At 42.4% G+C, this 21,357-nt stretch overlaps 2 protein-coding genes across 4 annotated transcripts in view; both read right to left on the bottom strand.

The window, feature by feature from the left end:
- The window catches only part of eif2ak3 (eukaryotic translation initiation factor 2-alpha kinase 3), a 27,724-nt gene extending 19,067 nt beyond the window's left edge, over window positions 1-8,657 (bottom strand). Inside the window, exon 1 of the mRNA XM_005929640.3 lies at window positions 7,889-8,657. Within this exon, the coding sequence (XP_005929702.1) occupies window positions 7,889-8,190 (302 nt within the window). The 5' untranslated portion in view covers window positions 8,191-8,657. The remainder of the gene's footprint in view (window positions 1-7,888) is intronic.
- Window positions 8,658-10,123: 1,466 nt separating this feature from the next.
- rpia (ribose 5-phosphate isomerase A (ribose 5-phosphate epimerase)) lies at window positions 10,124-18,259 on the bottom strand. Of its 3 annotated transcripts, XM_005929643.3 has the most exons (10): window positions 18,141-18,259; window positions 17,972-18,044; window positions 17,020-17,080; window positions 16,752-16,807; window positions 16,575-16,634; window positions 16,254-16,318; window positions 16,105-16,173; window positions 13,555-13,696; window positions 12,167-12,266; window positions 10,124-12,069 (listed from the first exon to the last, which is right to left on the bottom strand). In XM_005929643.3, exons 1-10 carry the CDS (start codon window positions 18,152-18,154, stop codon window positions 11,972-11,974), a joined length of 738 nt encoding a protein of 245 aa, XP_005929705.1. In that variant the 5' UTR covers window positions 18,155-18,259; the 3' UTR covers window positions 10,124-11,971. The 3 variants fall into 3 exon arrangements, with proteins under 3 accessions (XP_005929705.1, XP_005929704.1, XP_042079666.1); XM_005929642.3 differs by having other exon boundaries at window positions 17,972-18,239; XM_042223732.1 differs by lacking the exons at window positions 16,752-16,807; window positions 17,020-17,080 and having other exon boundaries at window positions 17,972-18,241.
- Window positions 18,260-21,357: the final 3,098 nt, after the last annotated feature.

Here is a 21,357-nt window from a genome sequence, read left to right as displayed (position 1 = left end):
GGGTATTTCTAACCCCTTCACAGATAAGACACTAAAGGGCAAACTGAAGGGGTGTCTTCTCTTTTCTAGTCTGCACTTGTTTAGGAATCAAGGTGACCTTCAACAGCAGCTAACAGCACATCTGTGCCATGACAAACCCCTTTGTTTTAGTTTTTGGGGGCATACTAACTACAGAGGATGATCACCATATGTACCACACACACTGTGACTGTGTGAAACCATGAATTTTCAGTTATGGTTTATCATATCTATCAAGTATGTCAAAGGGGCTAAAGTCTTTCACCAATAGGAGAGAAGATTTTATAAATTATTGTTATGATAGTATTGTAATCGTCCCCCAGCTCTATAACTATACCAAATTACTTTATCTAAGGTAAGAAAAATAATAATAAAAGTACTTTTATTCCCCATTGATGTGCAAACGCAGCAATATTTAATAACAACTCTGTTTTCTTTTTCCTCTCATTTTCCTAGTAACAGCCTGACTGAAACATTATTGAGACATCCCGCCCCACCCCTCCACTCCACTCGGTTCTTAGGTCTTCTGCCGCATTGCTTGTCAATCATGTCCAGAGCTCCGGTGGGGGCTACATCCCAGCTATTGATCTGTATCCGTCTCGAGGAGCTGCTGTCAACAGGGCATTTAGCTTTATTTAACTGGTGAGGGTCTGCCGTGTACACATGCAGTTTCTGAGAACCCACTGCTCTCACATCCATACAGCTGGGACCCAGGCAGCTTCCCTCTGTTGGCCAACAGAGCACACTGGGATTTCAACCATCTCCCTCAAGGGCAACTAGACAGAAGTTGCTGAGGGAAACTAGTGAATACAATATTACAATATTATGTGTTCACTTTCCCGTGTTGCGCTGACACATCCAGTTTGGTTCATTTACATGCACAGTGACATCTATCAACTAGCTTGAGTACATTTAATAATAGCATCATCCACTGCATCTATCACTTAGACTGCTAATGATTGGCCATAATGCCTTATTGATTTCTGCTATCGAACAGTCTTCAGTCATGAAGGGGAAGGAGCATGTTGGAGGATGTTAAAGCTTTTGGACAACTTACAAATTGATTGTTTCTGAGAGTGCAAATCAATTTTAGGAAGGTTTCTCTTCTGTTACGCCGCAGTCGCTGACACATTCACGGGGAGCTGCACGCGCCGCTGTGGAGCAGCAAGACTGCAAGTCTGCATAAAAATGCAAATAAGATCACTTAACAGTAATGGGCCATGTGTCTTTCAGGCCTATCGAAGCCAAGATTATCTCCCCCAAATCTGCTCCGAGCATTATCAGCTTCGCCACTTGCGCTCAAGAGTAGCGTACTGAGAAAAACATTGTTTTTTTCCTTTTCTTTTTTTTTTTTTAAATCCTCCAAGCCACCAATAAAAACAGAGCGCTAAAGCCCGCTCTCACTCTCTCAATTGGCTGCGAGACCCTGCCAAAAATATTTGGCTGATTGGTTGTTGCTAAGCAGTCGATTCTCTGAGAAGGCGGAAGCTTTCGGCGGCCTTCGCTCGGCCAGACCCGCCCCCACCACCACCACGGAGTCATGCTGTGAATGTAGAAAGTGATGAAGAAGTCGCTCAAGTTCAACTTCAGAGATGGAAGAAGAGTAATCAGGAGATATAAGAATTTCACTCGGCGAGGGAGATCAAAGGCTTTTGTGGACTCTTTGTACTCCAGATAAAGGATAAGAATGAGTAGATTTGAGGGTGCGGGCTGGGGGAGGCACTTAATTTTACAACTTAGGTACCAGGATAGAGATGGAGAAAACGAGCTGTGGGGGAGGGAGCAGCTACGAAAATAGCAGTTAACCAAAAACTGTGACACAAAACAAATAGCCCTACTGTATCATTTAGAGCTGGAGGCAATTTATTTTCCACGTCTGAGCCCTGAGACGCTGCAGCACTGCTCATCACCAAAGGGATAACATGTAGCCTGTGGGGCTGCTGCTGCCAGCTGTGACAGATGCAGGCGGTGGAGACACTGAAGAGTATGTTTGAATGGAGACTGAGCAAAATAAAATTTAAAAAAAAAAAGGAGAAAAAAGGGAAAGAGAGTGTTGTGAGGCTGCCAACACACTGGGGGTTGTTAGTGTCCTCGCCTGTAATGTTGTCAAAAGTGTCATAATAGTCCTGACTGCTTCTTCAATCACAGAGCGTATGGCGGAGCAGGGAGCCAATTAGCCTCGCTCTCGCAAGACTCTACTCCTCAGAGACGCTCGGCCTCAGTCTGCTCACACCGGCAAAGCTGAGCTGCTGGTAAACACACTCCCATTGAAGGAAACAACCAGGATGTTTACACAGGCTGAGTCTCCAAGGATGCGAGGAACCGCCGAACCGGGCCAATCCCAGCAAGCCTGCCGTGTCCCGGCAGCCAATGGAAGCTCTGTTTTTCCCTGCTCGTTTAGCCAATGGGTGGCGAGCTCTGCGGACTTTGAGCCAATGGCGGAGCACGGATGCTTGTAACCATGCAACAGCAAAGCAGCCCGGGCTGTGGAGTTCTGCTGCCGCGCTGCTGCCGCTCAGCCGAACTCACAGCCACTGAGAGGCAGAGGAAAAAAAAAATATATGAGAGCATGGGGAGCACGTGGTGAGAAAGTTATGGATGCAGCTCTGAGCCGGCCGCACCCAATACCAACACAGCTGCACCAGCAGGAGGAAAGGAAAAAAAAATGGGTCATGTGCATTCCTTTAAACAGTGCACTGTCTGACGGGCAACGCCACAGAAAAGCTCTAAATATGACATTGTCGATTACTACGGCAATGCAAGCAGAGCTGGCCGCTTCAAAAGAGACAGAAAAGTCCATCTTTAGGGTGTCGCAAATGTGCTTGACATGACATCAAAATGCCACTTACCCTAAGGTGACATCTTTCATGAAAGGTCACATAACACCAGAGCTTAATCACAGATTAATGTGATCTGAAGGTTTACATAACTGTCCCTGGACCTACTAAATAAACAAGTGATCATGTTTGTAGGTTTTTGTCCCAGCAGGAGAAAGCCTTTAGTGGCCTCAAGTGGAAAAGCTGTGGCGAATAGTTGGCCATACATGCATGGCGAGTGCAGCACAGAGAGCACAGGGTGTGGTTTTTTAACAGAAAAAAAACAACTTCTAGTACAAGCATAAAAACACACACACACCATTTAAAAGTGTCACTATCTCTCTCCTCCTCTTTTCTCTCCTGCAGAAGTGCGCTCTTCTCTCCAGCCTCACACGTGGTAAAATATAAACTCTATGGCGCCACGCTCCTGCCGCCCGATTGGCTGGGGCGCAGCTCCGATCCGCGGATGTGATTCGTTGTTGCTAAGCAGTGAGGAGCTGTTGAGAGTGAAAACAAGACAGCGTGGTCCTGCTAACTACCAGCCAACTCTGGAGTTTTCATCCTCCCCTCCCTCCTTTTCTCGCTCCCGTTCTCTCAGAGTATCGCACCTTTTTTTTTGCCTCTGCCCCACCCATACTGCAGTGCTGCTAGACGGGGGTCCTGCCGACTTACCGAAATAGCCACTGACCTAATAAATTCACTCATTCTGATAATCGGATTCGAACAACACTGCTGTCAAGCAGTCACACGTTCAAAAGACTGTTTACAGTTTCTACCTCTGTACATGCGAGCATCTTCTATGATCTCGGACTGTGTTCATCAAGTGCAGAGAAATTCAGGAGGTCAGACACAAAGACTCTAAAGGTCAGCATTAAAAAGCACCAGGCAGCACTTAAAAAACAAAACATGGTTACATAAGGAACAGACAATGAGGATAAAACAGGTAAAAAGATCTTATATAAGCTCGTTTAAAGCCACTGTGAGCTTGGTAAGTGGAGTTATATATTCAGACCTCTGCAGGAAAACAAGTGCCGGGTTTAGAAGCCAGTTTTGAGCGATCAATTACGAGCTTCTCCAGTGATGGAGTTCAATCAGCTTCATCGCGACCTGTTATTTTTGGGGACAGTAGTGTCTATTATTAAAACGCACTCAGCAGCTCCCTGGTTACACAGAGCAGACTAAAGATACAATGTGAGGAAAATGAAAAAAATAAAAACTCTTCACTTCATCCTTTACCTAACTATAGCCAGACCCGTGCAGTCAACTCAAATTCTGAGCACCAGCCCGTCTACGACGCAATTGGCCGCCAAGTCGCCCAGCTTGGCCGATTGGCTGTTGCTAAGCAGTAGGCTGGTGGGAGCCAGCCTGCGAGCACGGCGGCCCAGAAGAGCTGTTGCAGCTACGGGGCCCTGAGGGTGGGTGGGGCGGGGAGGGGGCAGTCGGGGGAGCACGTTCAAACAGAGCTGCTGTCATCTCACCTCCAAGTGCTCCCGAAGGTGCTGAAGGGCCCCGTGGAGCACTTGCTGGCAGAGGCTTTAAACTTGGCAGGGCAAACACACACACGGTTCGCACATATACACACACTAAAGGGTTAAATCCTATATGTACACATATACGTGCGCTGAGACAGACGTAAACACCACGTCTCCAGGGCGACGTTTACGGCACGAGGATGAAAGCGTTAAAGGTGAAGCGACAGCCGACACAACAGCAGGCTCGTCGCGCGCTGAATGCCGGATCAAAGCAAACATCTACAATATTTATAGATTACAGGATAGAGAAGTGGAAGGAGGGGCTTTTATAAATGACAGAAATTGAAAAACGCTGACATCTGAGCGCTGACTGGTTTTCAAGAGTTTGCCTTTGAAGTGCTCGATTCCCAAATCTCAATCAGAAGTAGAAGAAAACAACAACAACAAAAAGAAAAGCAGGTCTTTACTCGAGATCTATTATACTTTATATAAAATGGGATCCAGATGTGAGAGTTATGATGTTCTTAACAAAGCACTAAAGTTACTGGGATGCTTGAAAAGTAGAAAGAGTAGTTAAATCCAGAGCAGTGCCACTTACTGCCACAGGGTCTGTTTGACTTGGAAAGTCAAGCAGGTAAAAGTCCCAAAAGGTCGCAGAATGTTTTCAAAAAGCTGACCTAATTAACGGTGGGAGATGTTCAACTTCACCGTTTCACATTCATTTTAACCAAATACAAGTTCACTGTCGCTATTATAAATATAAGCAACACATTTCAAACAACTTCCTTTAAAAACAGGCAATTTCCACGCTTCCTGAAAATGTGTTTTCTGACATTTAAGGCGCCTCTTATTTGTTTATTTTTTTAGTTAAATTAGCCCCTTTACAAGAGAAACTTACCTAAAAATCACTCTTTTTTGTTTCTTGTGACATTTCTAAAGTTCAGCAACAACTCTGTAGGCGGACAGATGGAAATGGAGCACTCGGCAGTGTATACTCAAGGGATGACATTAAAAAGCAGCGTGTGTGTGAGGATAAGGGGTGTCAGAGAAGAAGCAGGGGGAGACTTAAATTCAAGGGCGAGAGACAAAGAGAATAAATGCAATGGAGAGACTGGTGTGGTCGGGCTTGCTGCGCTGTAACCCTGGAAAAACAAAACCTTACAAACAACAACTACTAAAGTCGAGAGACCATTAGTCCACAACTTCTAAACATATTGCTCAAAAGACTTATTTATATAAGGTGACAAAAAAACAGAAAAGAAAAAAGCCTGGAAATATGTAAGAGAGCAAACAGAAAGCAAGTAGAGAGTGTGACACGGCAGGGAGAAAGCGAGCAGTGGAAGGGTGTGACCAGCACCAGGGTGAACGCTCAGGAGTTTTCCTGCAGCAGCTGAGGTGGCTGGCAGGGGAATATTCTGCTTCTACCTGTTAATTACGTTCATCTTGATATTGTACGGCAGATGCCAGGCAGGAGCTTTTGTGTTGCCCTCGTGCCAAGAGTTTACCCTGGTAAAACTGTGGCTTTGTGCAGGGTGTAAAAAAGAGTGCGGCAGTACTCTGAAAGATTTTGGGAAATCTTTCATTTTTCCCAACCAAGTAACTACACCTCTTGACTTGAGTATGGCGGGACAGACTACACAGCATGCCGAGTTGCTCCCTGCTGTGAAAGAGCATTGTTTATATAGCACCTCGAACACCCAGGGCTAGCACGCGGTGCTTCGGGTCTTGTCAGAAAACTTTAAAGTGAGCCTGGGGTGTAAAAAAGGTTGGCAGAAAATTGGCGGCACGCTGCGTTTCAGCCGTCGAGTAGATACAATGGCAGCAAGCTCGAACATTAAGGTGATGAAACGACACCGCGCATCTTCAAAAGGTTCGACTCTAACAAGGTTTTCGATGTTATGACTCCCTCAGGAAAACAGACAGCGTATTCAGAATAATACATAGGGAATAATTTATTACAGGACCTCAGGACCTTGGATACCTAAAGCAAGAAAGCGTGCTGATATAATCCTGATTCAAGGAGCTATATTACACTCAAAAAGTGGGTGTAATGGACTTGTAAAGGTAAAAATAAGATGAAAGAACAGAAAAGGAACACACTGCGCCAAACATCTAAGGTGGGCGTCAAACCTACTGTTTACCAAGGAAGACAAAATCAATGCCCTCCCCACTGTGAGATGCAGCGAGAACTGCATCTCACTTTGGGCAGCAGCAGTAATCTAACAGGACTGGGTAAACATGTGGTCTGTGTCAGACTGTAAACTTTTCACTGGCGGCATCCAGGGGACTTTCTCAGCAGTGCCGCATGCCTTTTCAAGGTGTTATGTGAAAATGTAACTGCGCTAAACACGTTAGAGTTGTATTTTATGTCTGAGGTTAAAGCACTGACATGCAGCATGGTCTCAGGTGTGTCTAAGACCCCCCTCCCACAGCAGCAGCAGCAGCAGCAAGGTGTAGCAAACCTGAGCTCCTTCTGTCAAACAAACAACAGCTTGTCATTTTGCATACTTTTACATGCATCTTCTCCGGGGCCACTTTGCTACAGCTTTAAACCGCTAAGATCAACACAAACGCTTTATGCAAAGTGTCCAACTCAACGGTTAAGAGCATAATAAACAGACTGGTGCATGTAAATGTGATGCAGATTATCTGCAGACAGGAGGAGGACGTCACCAGTTACCACTGTTATCCTGCTCTATCGTTTTATAATAAACGAATCTTGCATTTTAAATCTGCAAAGAAAGCAGCAACTGCATCTTCACTTGGAACATAAATTCCATTCAATGTAACTTGGGGCTGCTTTCAGATCGCTTTTCGGATTAACTCAACCGGGTTTAGGACGGCAGAGCGCATGTGCTCATAGTTGCCTGTATTTCTCCGCAGAGAGAATCAAAAGTTCCAGCAACCATGGCATTTCAGCTCATAACGTGTTCCCCTTTCGCGGTTGGAAATAACAACAGACTATAGAAAAGCCACTTTCTCCATAAACTGCAAGAAGAAGCTATTCGTCGTACACCAAACTTTCCTGTCAGTTATCTGGGGCGCGTTTTGCCCTGACATGTAACCCACATGTTAGCAACTTACCTAAAACTGCCGACACCAGATAAATACATTAAAACAGCTAGCTCTAGTTAGCCGGGCATTAGCGCATCTGCTACGGTGTGCGTCCATTATCGGACACGAAGCCAAACTCGCTCACAAACGCTTCATTTTCCTGTTCTGCGCTGTGACACTCCACTTAACCTTTCTGTCGCATTATTTTCTTGGCACCGTTTGTAAGGCTGCCTGTTATAACACGCAGTAAAACGAGGTTTATGAGCAAAGTGGACACAAACAAATAGTTCCCCAGCAACTTCGGAATGCGCCGCTTCGGCGGAAGAATACTAAACAAGAAGTATCTCTTGACAAAAAAAAGTAATAAGTTTAAAATGACTTTACAAATACATTGGGGGAGGGAGGCGTTACTAGTTTGTGTGTTTGTTATTTTAGGGGTCGTCTTTATTTTGTAGGCGCTAGAGTGGTGGTGCGATATAATTAATGTGTAGTTACTTACTATCAGTTGGCAGCTGTTTTTATAATTACCTCGTCTTTCTGACGCTTCCGTTACTTTCTCCGTGTGATTCGTCTGCCTCTGACCCATTGTCGTCGTCCTCCACGGTAACGTCTGCTCCAATGACCGAGGTGCCTACGTTCTCCAAGCCACGCTTCATGACTCCTGCACCATCTTGCCCCGCGGTCGAACCTGAATCCCCGGTTGTGGACAGCGGCACCCTCCCGATGGTGGAGCCCTGAGCTTGCGAAGTCCCAAATCCGATAAGCGCTTTCAGCAACAAGAGGAGCACCAGGGAAATGCTCACGTTTCCAAAGTGAAACCCCCTTTCCATTTGTGAGACTGGCACATTAGTGATTAGATTTACATGCCACTGGCCTTGTAAATCTTAACATAAAAAAGCTTAAGGTCCAAAAAAAACTGTAGTTAAAACAGAAATCAAAGCTGTGTCTTCTAAAACGCCCTTTTCGGAGATGTTCTTTAAGTAAACATAAACAGCCACTGGGAAACCATGTTATTGCCTTTATACTGGACTCGACTTGCCTTGGTAACGCTGAATCCCGCCTTGTTTCTACACTAGGATTGGTTAGTGGAATCGCAGAGTTTGTTAAAAATTCATGTATCCGCCTCTCGTTGGATAATTTGCTGTCAATCATCTAGACTCGCACACTAAGCAGAATACTATTGCACTACCCATCTGTCACTCAAAGAGGTGGGGTCAGGAAGTCCCAGCCTCCCAAACAGTGTACTGCATTGGCTAATCCGCTGTCTGTCACAGCCACGCAGGCGCATTGACGGCTGCCCGACGACCAGAGCAAAAGGTGACGCAAAAATGTCCTCGATGGCGAATTCCGTAACGGAGCTGTGATTGGTCCGAGTTGACGTCCTCAGACCAATAACACAGGTTGGTCTGACAGGCAGGGACGTTATTGGTCAGTTTGCGTCCTGGGTGACTGAATGGAACAACTAGATTCGACATTTAGGCTGTCATTCATGAATTGTTGTCAAGACAGCCAACATGAAAGCATCAACGTGGCTTCAGTATAGAAGATCGGTGCAGTTCCTGGTCCTGGTCACGAGTTATCGTTCTCAGTTTCATTTACACAGAGATAACAATGACATAATGTCTATAACTCAAGTCACAGGCGAAAAGCTCAAAGCTCTCCATGACATTACAGAACATTTTTTTGTGTGTTATAAATATATATTACACAAGTTATTATAAACATGTCAAAGCATTTAATATACAAAAGACGAATTTAGCTATTTATTGTACATAAGGGTATTACCTCATAATCTGTATATAGAACATTTTGTTGTGCTGGCATTAAACTACCTTAAGCACACCAAGCAGGTTGAATATCTAGCGCCTCCCTGTGGTCAAAAAGGATTCTGCACAAACTCGAGCACAGCTCGTTATATTTATTCCAGTGTGCCTAGTGCCTAAACTGCTCCACCGAGGACACCATCGCCTCTGCTCTTTACTGAAGCCTGCACACCTGGAAAACACCACTCTGAGCACTTTGCTGTTCACGCTGATGACTGACACATGACCACCAACCACACTATGAAGTTTGCGGGCAATGCAACAGCAGTGGGCCTCATCAGGGATGACCACCTGGCTTACAGAGAGGTGGTGTAACAGTTGGTGTGGAGTCAACAACCTGATCCTGAACGTCGGACTTCAGGAAGAACAAACCCAGCGACGCTTTGTTTCATCAACACGGCTGATGAGGAGGCGGTCAGCAGCACCGCATCAGGGATGATATCACCTACTCTGTGAACATGGTGTCACTGGTCAAGAGGGCACAACATTAGGCTGCACTTCCTGCGCAGGATGACGAGAGCCCCCCTAGTCCCACCCATCCTCACTACATTCTAGAGCGGTACCATAGAGGGCATTTTGACCAGCTGCATCTATGTTTGGAGCGGCTGCTGCAGTACCTCTGATTGGAAGACTGAAGAGAGGCGAGGATGGTGGAAGAAAATCACTGAGGCTCGTCTTCCCTCCATTTAAGACACTGCACCCAAGCGCTGCTTGTTTCGAGGCACAGACATCACTGCATCCTCATCCCTCTTTCATGCTCTGTTGTCCCAACCCTCGCATGTTACAGGATTTCTGCTGCTATACAATTTTAACATATCTTAACATGGTTTTTATATTTCACCAACTGTAATGAAATTTTGTTCCTTGTATACCTGTTGTACAGTGACTGACAAGGTCAAAGTCAAATAATGTTCAGAAACCACACTTATTGGTACTGATATCATCTTAATATTTTAATTATTATTCAATTTGCTATTTTGTTAATAGCTTTAAATAAAGGGAAATAAGTGTCAACAAGTATGCTCACACTAAATCACAAAAAAATAAAACAAGACATTGAGTTATAATTTTGGTCCTGTATTGGTTGACAAAGAAATTAGAACCTTTGCAGCAATAATAATAATCACAGTCAACTGGTAAAGAAAAGAATGGAGAAAAATACCATGCTGGTGCAAAAATACTCCAAACACATTCCGCTTAACCTTTCATCTCCAGGCCACTTGAATTTGATTTATGAGACTGGAATAACATTAGAACAGGATCCGAGTGTGTGCACTTAACAGTGGGTTTTTTTTAAACATATTTGCCAACTGACTGCATTTGCATGACTTGATCTTGAATTTCGCAGCTCTGCCCATGTCCAGAGTCTCTCAGAGTTTTACATTGAAACAAACACATTCACAAAAATAAAACCACAGTGTAAGGCATAGTAAAGTCGAAGGAACGGCTGAATTTGAAAACCATAAGAACAACATGTGATGGCTGATGCAGGCAGAGACAGTAACTTGGCCACAAAATAATATAAGGAATCATTTCTTCAAGGGACAGACTCCATGCTATAAACTGAACTACGAAGATGCACAGTTTCACCAACACTGACAACCTTTTTGTCTTAAGCTAATATATTTTAAAGGCATTCAACTATGAAAATGTATTAACTTTTGCTACTTGAATCATAAAGAACATTCTATTACTTTGGTATTACAAGCCACATAAAATGTACTCATGGTTCTAGTGAAACTTACATAATCTACAGCACGCCAAAGTTAAATAGCATGGCTGTCTACCATCATTACCTACTTCAAGTTATGTTAGTGGGAGGCGTTCAGTGTCCAGATGACTCGTGTGAAGGATAAGTAACGGTCATGCAGGTGACATACAGGCACAAAAAGAACAGAGACAGAGGAAGGAGATGTGTACGTGCATTAGTTTTGCTTTTTTCCTGGACAAACAGCGAGGCTGAGGACTTTAACCTTCAATGATTAGTCTAACTTTACAGGAACAGTTGTGAAACCTCAGAGGAAACCACATATATTTCCCAATCTGTCCTCATTCAGGACAGGAAATCAGCTGTTTTGTCATGTTAGGCTTCTTCAACAAGGAAACTTACATTACACTCCACCTTTATACTGTGCATCTTTGTAACACATTACCAGAGGCTTCATAGCTGCACTAGAGCATTTTATGCCTCTTGCTGCTAAATTGGGATATTCATTAGTAGTTCTTGCCATCCCTCCAAAAGCAGGTAGACTAGTGCTGACTGCTTACAGGTTTTTTTGGTTTTGTCGGCCTAGCAGATGTTTTGACATATAATTATGATATTTATTTTTTTTATTTTTTTTAAATGTGCCTTTAAAAAGGTCTTTTTTTTTTTAAATCTCAAGGCACTCCTTAATCTGGCTGTGCAGCACTGCAGTGGTTCACCTTAATACTTGAGAACCACAACTCTGCAGCGACTCGGTCAAACCGGCTAACTGCAGAAGAGCCAAAATTCCCAGTGTGACCGGGAAGCCAAACTGGGGACATTACAGGCTAAGAAAGAAGATACGACGCACTTGATTTTACTCATCAGGCACTTTAAAACTCTGAAGCACCACCAGCAGGATGAGAAAACCAAGTGATCTTCAGTGAGATCCTAGTGAGATGTGTGAAAACTGCCTTGCTTTGCAGGAGGTGCAGCTCAACCCAAACAGTACGGCACCTGGAGGAAATCAAGACTATGGCACTTGTGGGAGCGGTGAGGTCATTCGGAAAGATGAGCAGAGAGATTGTGTCGATGGTGGAAAACTCAGTTGACCGCAGGATCTCGAACCTGCACGCTTCCATCCTCCATGCCAAAGTAGGCCCTTTCGGCCATCCCTACGAAGAGCCCGGTCTCTACCACACCTGTAAGCACACAGAGACAGGCTGAGCACTCTGAACACTGATGGATGGACCAATATACTTACAACAACAACAACAAGACACGCCCCAAGCTCCTCACCCGGGATCATCTTGATTGCAGTGTTGACTTCCTTCCAGTTCTGAGCATGCTCAAACTTCCAGTCCAGGATGAAGTTGCTATTATCAGTGACCACGGGACCCTGAAAGCCACAAATACATAACCCAGTCACTCCAGCAAAGTACGGGAACACACGCAAAGCTTGTTATCTCGGGCGTTGGAAATATAATTGTTCTCCTTAGCAGTTTACAAAACGCTTGAATGTGGTCTGCCACATGTAATTACCAAGTGATCGTGTGCGATTATAAAGGAAGTTTTAATTAAATAACAGCATGTCTGATCGTCAGGGATCTGTGAGTAAACAAACTGTCCCACTCATTAGCACTCAAAACAGTTTCCAGGCTCAACAGCATAAAAAAGGAAAAACAAAAAAGAAAAAAAAAAAAAAAAAAAAAGAGCAATGAAAACATTAAGAGCTGGAATAATAAACAGAGGCTCCCGTCTCTCGCTGGATGTTGTTCATTTGAAAGAACAGAGTAGGAGGCAAATCATTAAAGTCTGCAGAGTGTTAATGAGGCAGTTACGGCGCCTGTGTAGGCGGCTTTGCCCTCCGCTTTCAGTGTAAACTTTCCTCAGTTTCACACAGTTGTCACAAGCCTCTAACGAAGCCGACTCACGAGGCCACGCAGTTAGTTAATTGCACTGGATTGACACTACAGGCACTGCAGCCAATGAGCTGGTCCACAGCAGCACTAAGTCTTCCTCAAAGTTACTCAAAAACCGTTTAACTATGTGCTCCTCGCGTCACCAAGTTCAGTAAACGACATATAGAAAATGTAAAGTCCCGGTTATTGTTTGTGGGTTCAACTCCTTCATGTGAAGCCCAGTGTAATGCTTCACTGTCACTGATGAGGCAGTATCACCATCCATCATCACATCCTTCAATTTGGACACACTTAAAGATAAAAATACTAGTAGGTAGGATAAGTGAAATGAGATGATCAGAGGGTAAAATCACCTTTTACACTGAGGCCAGCTACACAGGCAACATCAGGCTGATATACACGGCAGCATTTTTGATTCTGTTTTATGGGAAGGGTTAAAATGTTGCTAATAAAAGTAGAAAATGGGGATCAGTGACTGCGGTGTAGCACCTATGGAAGTCTGGTCGGGACAAACAACAGGCACATGTGCCCAGAAGCAAACAAAGGCTATTAACCAATATGCTGCCACTGAAATGTCTCTTTTATGCACAGCCTATGGCTAAATTTAAACTTAAATTCTTTTTAACTGTTGATTAACGCTAAAAGTTCAATGGTAAGTTTGAGAACCACTGAATGAAAATCCAGGAGGAAAACCAAAGCAAAGCTGTGAGCAATGAAACAGAGGTGCAGCTGAGATGTCACAGATGTTAGAGTCAGTCCACTTACTGCTTTGCTGACAGCCATTCTTAAGTTAGCCTCGCCTCCAAAACGCTTGGCTATTGTTCTGGAGACGGGAACATGCGCCATGGGGATCACCTCAACGGGAACTCCTTTCTTCCACTGTTGGCCCAGAGCTTTGGAGTCCTTCCTGGAGTTGTGGAGAAAGGGAACGAATCAAATCTGGACGAATGATCCTCACATAGATACAGATCAGTCTAAAACCCGTTTTTATTTTAGTAAAAGAAAATTAATACAAAAATTTAATACTTAAAGTGTCTTATTTGGTACCCGATGTGGCTGTGATAGCTGATGTGGCAGCAGCGAGCGTCAGTTTACTTAGAATGAAAGGACACATTTCCATCACTGGTTCAAAGCTGTGGTAAAACTGGTGCTGTCTTGGAATTACAAGCACTCGTACACGGTAACGCTACAAACACACTTTCCTATCATATTGAACCGTCTGCCAAAACATAACGATTAATGACACCTCAGATCTCTGAATTCTACGATATTTTAATAAACAGTAGGATTACATGGTTCCTGAAGCCAAAGTCACCAGGATTTAAACTTGTCCCAAGATTTTTAATAGATTCAAGTTAAATTTGCAAACATGGGTTTCCACACCACTCACCTGCCTGGCAGGGTGGCCAGACCCCATCACCCTAAAAAGCCCAAGTGTGCACCTTTAATTATACCCAGATAGTCAAGATCTTCATATGAATAATTTTTCATGTCCTGTACATCCTAAAGGTCGGGTCAGGTTTATATGGTGGATGTTTGGAATCATGCACAGGTTAAGTCCAGTGCAGTTCATTTTTTCTGTTGTAACAGAGTAATTTAATCAATCCTGGTTTAAAAAAAAAAAAAAAAGTACACTGCTGAGCAATGTTCCCTCTAATTTTTCATGTGTCTGAGCGAACACACAAACTCCCCGAGCGGTCCCTTTGACCACTGTGAGCAACAGCAGACGTGTGAACTGTGGTCAAACCAGCATCGAATCCATCCAAGTTACACGGTTTATTAAAATAATCAAATTACAGCATTTACATTTATGTTAGACTACTTTTAATTATTTTTTTTTTATATATATATATAAAACTGACTTGTATTATGAGTCTGTGGTCTGGGAGAGAGTCCTGTAACTCTCTCTCTGCAAAATACAGTATATAATGACCAATGCTGGGCAATTAATTATATAGTTACTTCTTCAAAAAAGTAACTGAGTTTTGCAAACAAAGTTTTTGCAGCTGTTTACCTAAAAATGCAGCCAAGGCGTTTTTTTTAAATAAACATTTCAAACTATTTACAGAACAATCAGCTGTTCTGCATCAAATCTGATGCCACACAAACTATTTGTGCCACTCCAAAAAATAATTTCTGTCCACTATGAGATAAAGGAGAACAGCAGCCTGATACCTGCAGGCCTGACAACAAGAGATGTATCACTGCTGTAACACCTGTAACACCAGCAGTCGCCTCATTGTTCTGACACACACAACAAAACTTGTGACTTCACTACGCACTAACTACACAAGATTTGCGCTAAACGTCGAAAATCTCTCACATCTCAAAATACGCCATCACTCCTAAAACTTCCCCCTTCCTAAACAACTAAATACCATGTTGCCATATCATTTTTTGATTGGTCGACATGGTACATTTTTCCACCAATAGGAAAAGGTGGGGTTTTTTTGCTCATAGGCTTTCGAGCCTTATAAAACGCAGTTTTTTACCGTTTCTTCCCGCAGTAAATATAAACAACGACAGTATTCAGGAAGAAAACCAAACATTGCATATATATTTATCATAACTCTGGTTTTACGTGGCCGATCAACACAATTCAAAAACTGGTATAAAGTCCACACTTTTTCCGTCAGTTGTTCCGTCTGTCCTGCTCACATCTCCAATGGTTGTACACGTTGTCATTAACGTGGCTTCACTCCACATCAGCCACGCTGCTTTGCTAGCTAAAACACCGGTGTCGGCAGATAAGGATGCTGTCATAGCCTGTCAATGACGCTGATTAGCTGCGTATATACGAATCTGAATCGCATTATTGGCTGGACTATGGAATAAGGTGGCATCTTCTAATCCCATACGGGAGCAGCCAGTCACTTACTGACTTACACTGCAAAACAGAGTTGTTAACGTATTAATTTTAATTTCAATTAAGCGTAGATTTTTTTTCTGTGCGCAACACAGATTTTCTGTGCACAGAGAGCGTGCCAGCAGTGCGCAATTGCACAAACATAATCACCGATTCAGCTAAAGAAACAGGAATAAAGTGTCTAAAGATACCATTTAAAATAGATTCTTTGCCAAGTTGCCTGTTATGTGTAGAGAACTCTGGTTCATCTCATAAGCAAATATATAAAATCACTAAAGTTTGACCATTTTTCCTGGTTATAATTGTCTAATATATAAAGCTATTACAGTCTTTACATGTGCTTAGAAACAAGCAACAACTCCAGTGCACACGTGGAAATCTGTGTTCTGCTACTTCAATACGTAACACACTTTCTCTAACATCTGACATTTAGGTTCACTGATACACACCTGTAATCGGCAATTACAACAAAATGTTTAGCACAGCCGGCTACAATCTTCTCCTGAGTCAGGCAGCCACTGGTGAAGAAGAAGAAGAGGATGAATGAGAGAAAACAGGACAGATGCTGCTTGCAATCAGACATCTGTACTGTACTCACCCTCCACCTTTTATCAGCGTGAGGTCTTTGTCCACTTCATCTGCTCCGTCAATTGCCACGTCCAGCTGCAAAAGCAAAGGCGGCGATTTTTTATGCAAGCAGACCACTGAGCACAGATACCGGTATATACAAAAGAAACTCCTGAACCATTCCCTAAATGTAGAAAATGCTATAGTCACCTCTCCCAATCATGTTTTATTTATTTGGTTGGGCTTTGCCCCCTTTTTTTTTTAAATTTTTTTTATTTTTTTTTATTGATAGTAAGTAGAGATAGACAGGAAATAAGGGCTTTCAGATTGATTTCCAATGAGCTCATCATACCTCGGGGTGCCTGTCCAGATCTGACAGAGTGAGGCCATGCTGTAGAATCAGCTGACGAGCCTGTGGGACAAAAAACAAAAGAAAAGCACAGAGGAAAGAAAAACACAGTTTTAAGTAAGGGGAAATGATGTTTCAAAGCCATATTGCTCCACACTGTTGTGAAATATGCAAACCAACCTGGAAGGAGGTGGGAACACAAACAATATTGAGTTTCTCCTGACGCACTCTCTCAGCTAGAAGAGAGAGGGATAAAACACAAGGGCCATTAGTGCTTCTATTTTATGAATTCTAATAAAGACCCAAATGGTGCTGCATTTAGGAATTTGCTTGTGTTGTTAAGACAGAAAAAAAACTGTGCTCTGTGTCACAACTGGAGGAGAGCTTGAAATCTTCATGTAGAGCTCAAAGTTGGTGTATTATCTTCTGACGTACAGGTTTCCCTCACCTAATCTATCCACAGCGTAGACGATAGTTGACCCGCTGCCCACACCAACAACCTGATTATTCTAGAAAAACACAAATAAAGTCAAACAAATGCAGTGAGGCTAAATATCCTGAGGATGTGTGGAGAAAAACAAACAACACCAAAAGACACATAAGGGTTTAATTGACTGCAATCATAATAACAATGATCATATCATGAATCTACTTTGTTAGGAATGCTGAGTGTTTAATTCAGGCATTGGCATACTAAAAATGACTAAAACGCAAGATACCAAGATTTTAGGTTTCAGCAGGTAGAAAGCTCTCTCCTGTCTCATCTAAGCCCCTCCCACTAGAAGAGCCTGGACACGTGCACGTGCTTCAGATCTGCTGGTTTGGGCTCTTCTGTTCAACCGAACGTGCAGACAGCTCACTTCTTAAGCAGACTTGTTTGCTCTATATTGCTCAGCAGCGTTTTGCTTCATGAGATTGATTTTCTAAACCCTGAACACAGAGGCGATCGGAGGTGCAGGAGTGTACATACAAATTGTAATTGCACAACAATAAAAGGTTATTATGGGCGCCCCTCATAATCATCATTGGCCCAAATGGATACCGGAGAGACTTTAATGTGACATTTGGTGAGCGGTCATGCCGTGTTAAATCAGCAGTGTACGGCTCTGTCAAATACAGCGACCGCTTAGCTAGCGGCTTACTATGTGTTGCAACATGTAACATGCACTGCTTAATGCTAAGCAAAGTTAGCTAGCTAACTCAGCTAATTCGCTTCCAAACCGTGCAAGTTAGATAACGGTAACAAATCACTAAGCTGGTCTTCTAGCTGTATATTTAGCCAACTTTACTAGCACGCTGTTATCTAAACACGCAGATAAGATTATATACTGCTGTTTCAAATCCTGTTAATAGTAAGCGACAAACTAGCAGAGAGTGAACGGTAACAGAACCTGCTGTACCTGAATGTGGTTATCCACGGCGGCGTAAGCAGCTAGCTTCTTCGCCTCCTCTGCCATGTTAGCTGCAGACTGACTGAAAAGACACACGTGCTTATAGTTATTGGGAACCGCCAGCCTCCGGGATGCTAGACACACAAATCCAGCTGCGTGTTTCTTGAAGGAGACCCACCCCTGAAGTGTCATGACCCGGCCCACAAGACACGGAGACAGACAGGTCCACCAAAGACAGCGCCGCGGACAGCTTTCCCCTCAAACAACATAGATCTGCAGTATAAGTCATAAACCCCGCCTCCTCCGTGTTAGTGGATAAAATACAAATTTCTCCTCGAACTTTTGTTTTGCAAATATTCTTTCTTTGATTATCAATATTTCTCATCATTTATATTCAAGGGGTCTCCTTTCCCATAAGTTTGATTCTAATTACTACTATAATGCTTTTAAATTGGGGTGTAACGTCATCATAGCAGCTTTGACTGGCAGCTGCAGTCACGGAGAAACTTGCGTATCTCTGTTCGGGAATAGCAGATAAGAGCGTACAATTTATGTTTAATTTTCCCACTGATGACTTCTGTGTGTATCATATATATATATATATATATATATATTTAATAAAATTTACGTTTAATTTTCACTAATTAATTAATTTTTTTTTTTTTTTTTTTTTTTTACAAGTTTGATTCAGGTTAAAAAACGAATCTGAATTCATTTTAATGGTCACAAAGTTACATGTGCAGCACTCTGGACAGCTTACATCCTTTAAGAGAAATAATTTGTAGCATTATTATTTGTTTTTCAGTACTCAGGCAGCAGCTTTAACATTGCTGTAGGTCAGTGACCACAATGCAGGAGCAGACTGAACCAGGACTACAAACTAAAAACTGCATTTCGTTGCCCTGTACCTGTGACATGTGCAATGACAATAAAGTTGAATTCTATTCTATTCTAAACCTGCTCCATCTTCTCATCTCTGGAGATTTCCATTTACAAAGCACCAACAACTCAAAGGTAAATATTATATTGGAAAATCTGTTTATATATGTTGTTTATATAGTATGTATGGTATATAAGGCTTTGTCCTTTTTTAATATGCAGCTCGTATGTCAGCAGAACTGCAGAACTGAAAGAATGCAAAAAAACAGTACAAAGGTTAAAGTACCACATGTGCTGTCAGTGAAAGCTGCAGCTGTTTTATTGATAAAGTTAAAGACAAAAAGTCAAAAGGATTAATCACCCATGTAACCGTGTGTGTCACTACATATCAGCAGTTTGGTGTTTCAGAAAGCTGCTGATCTGAGACCTGCAGAGGTTCTATTTTAAACACTGAATGCACTCAAACACATGAGATTTTCTCTGACACAATTAAATAAAACCTGATGAAGGTTAACTAAAAACTGGTGATCTGGAATTCTTTCACCGTTTTTTTTTTTTTTTTTTGCCAATAGTGTGTTATATACCACAAAATAATTCAGACCAGAGAGGATAATATATATTTTTATTTTATATATATATATATATATTTCTACAGGACTGAATATAATCTCTTTATGTAAGAGTTCAGTCCAAGTATTTATAACATTAAACAAACCAAAGGTCTCTTCTGGAGTGGGCCTACAGTGGAGTTCTGAAGATTTCTCTGTAAGGGAGCTGGTGGTGAAGATCATGAGGTCCTCCTTGATCCCTGTGATGAACTTCAGTTCTTCTGATGTTTCTGAAATGATGCCTCTCTCAGTGGGTCAACAGAACATCTGTATTTCTCCAAACCTCTAGACCCAGGAAACCCAGCTTGGTCCTGATGGTCTCTCTCACCAGTTTCTCCCATGGTGGGTGTATCTGGTAATAATTATGTGGACTCTATTATTAAATGAAAAGAACAAATTACAATACACTACTGAAACCTTCTGCTGCTGTTTTTGAAGTTTTCATGTTACCAGGCTGTGGAGTGCTCTGAAGATTTAAACAGTTTTAGATCCATTACACTCACAGTCTTCTGTTAAAATCTCAAAGGACAGCATTACATGTTTGATATTAACAGTAACTCTGGGTCTCTCTGGAGTATGCAGCTGATGTCATCGGTTTAAAAATGGATAACAAAAACTAAGGAATCATTCAAAAATACAGACTTTGCGGTCACGTCCAGCGGGCGTGTGGGTGGGAGCGTGACGCAGTCGCTCCACCTCAAGTCACTCCTCCGCAGACTCTGGCTCCAAAAGCGCAATATGGCAGCTTCCACAAGGGGAATATTTTGGCTTCATTTTTGCACCATGGGAGAAAGTGCTGTCGCGTCGTCCATCGTTTATACAGTCAGAGCTCCGCACCATGCAGCCCAGAGCGGCAGAGCGACTTAACTGATTTAACGCGACTCTGTCCGCGTACCTTTAATAACCGCACAGAGCTGATCACCTGCACTGCCAGGTTTCTTATCTGCGCAGGTACAGTGCAGCAGAGACGATGTTATACTCTAAAAATTGATATTTTTTTTCTGCCTATACATCAGTTTGAGATATATAAATATTTATTAAAACACGTAATTACTCATTCAGTAATTATGGTACCAATACACACAGGATCCCCTTTCAGTGAAGTTGGGAATATAAAAACAGTCCTGAAGGCGGCGCTGTAAATACATCTACTGGTTAAAGAGCGGTTGAAGCGTTTTATCCCCATGCGAGGATGAATGTCAGTAACATTGATAATAGCGTTTACACTGAGGTTTGTTTCAATGGAAGGATGATACTTAAAGCACCAACAATGCCTATTAATTCCCCACAGAGCAGGAAATTTATAGGTGAAATAACAGCTAACTTAATATTTTTGGAAACGTGTTAAGATACATAAAAATCTCTCTCTGTAATTTATATATATAGGAGTGGGTTTTTATTTTTATTAAAACAAAAGATTGTGACAAAAAAAAAAAATTAGAAACATAAGTAGAAATAGATGCATGTTTGCAGTATGGAGCTGTATTTCACACACTGTCCTACAGCTGCATTACTTGGCACAACCCAGAAGTTATTTTGAGTTGATTACCTTCTTACTTCCACAGCAGATTAGCATACTGAAAATACACTGCATTCTTTATGTAACCATGTGGCACATAATGTCTTGACCTTTTGTAATATCCTCTAAATGAACAAGGCTGCTGAGGGGAACGTTTTGTCCTGGTAGTGGCCGTAGATAAATGGTCAAGGTGGTCAATAACATTAGAAGGAACCTTTGTCTAAAGGGCACTAATATAAATATCAAACATTACGACAATCTGATCACCAATTCACAGTGAGCACAAGCACACACTTATTTACATCACTACTACTTTTTATTTGGCAAACAGCTTGAGATAATCTCTCTTTTTCAGTGTAGAGTGTGTGCGTGTATTATATATATATATA

The sequence above is a fragment of the Haplochromis burtoni genome, unplaced genomic scaffold (genome assembly GCF_018398535.1).
Source record: "Haplochromis burtoni strain Fernald_Lab_line unplaced genomic scaffold, NCSU_Asbu1 Contig_119, whole genome shotgun sequence".
NCBI lineage: Eukaryota > Metazoa > Chordata > Actinopteri > Cichliformes > Cichlidae > Haplochromis > Haplochromis burtoni.
This window is presented reverse-complemented; position numbering and strand designations above follow the sequence as displayed.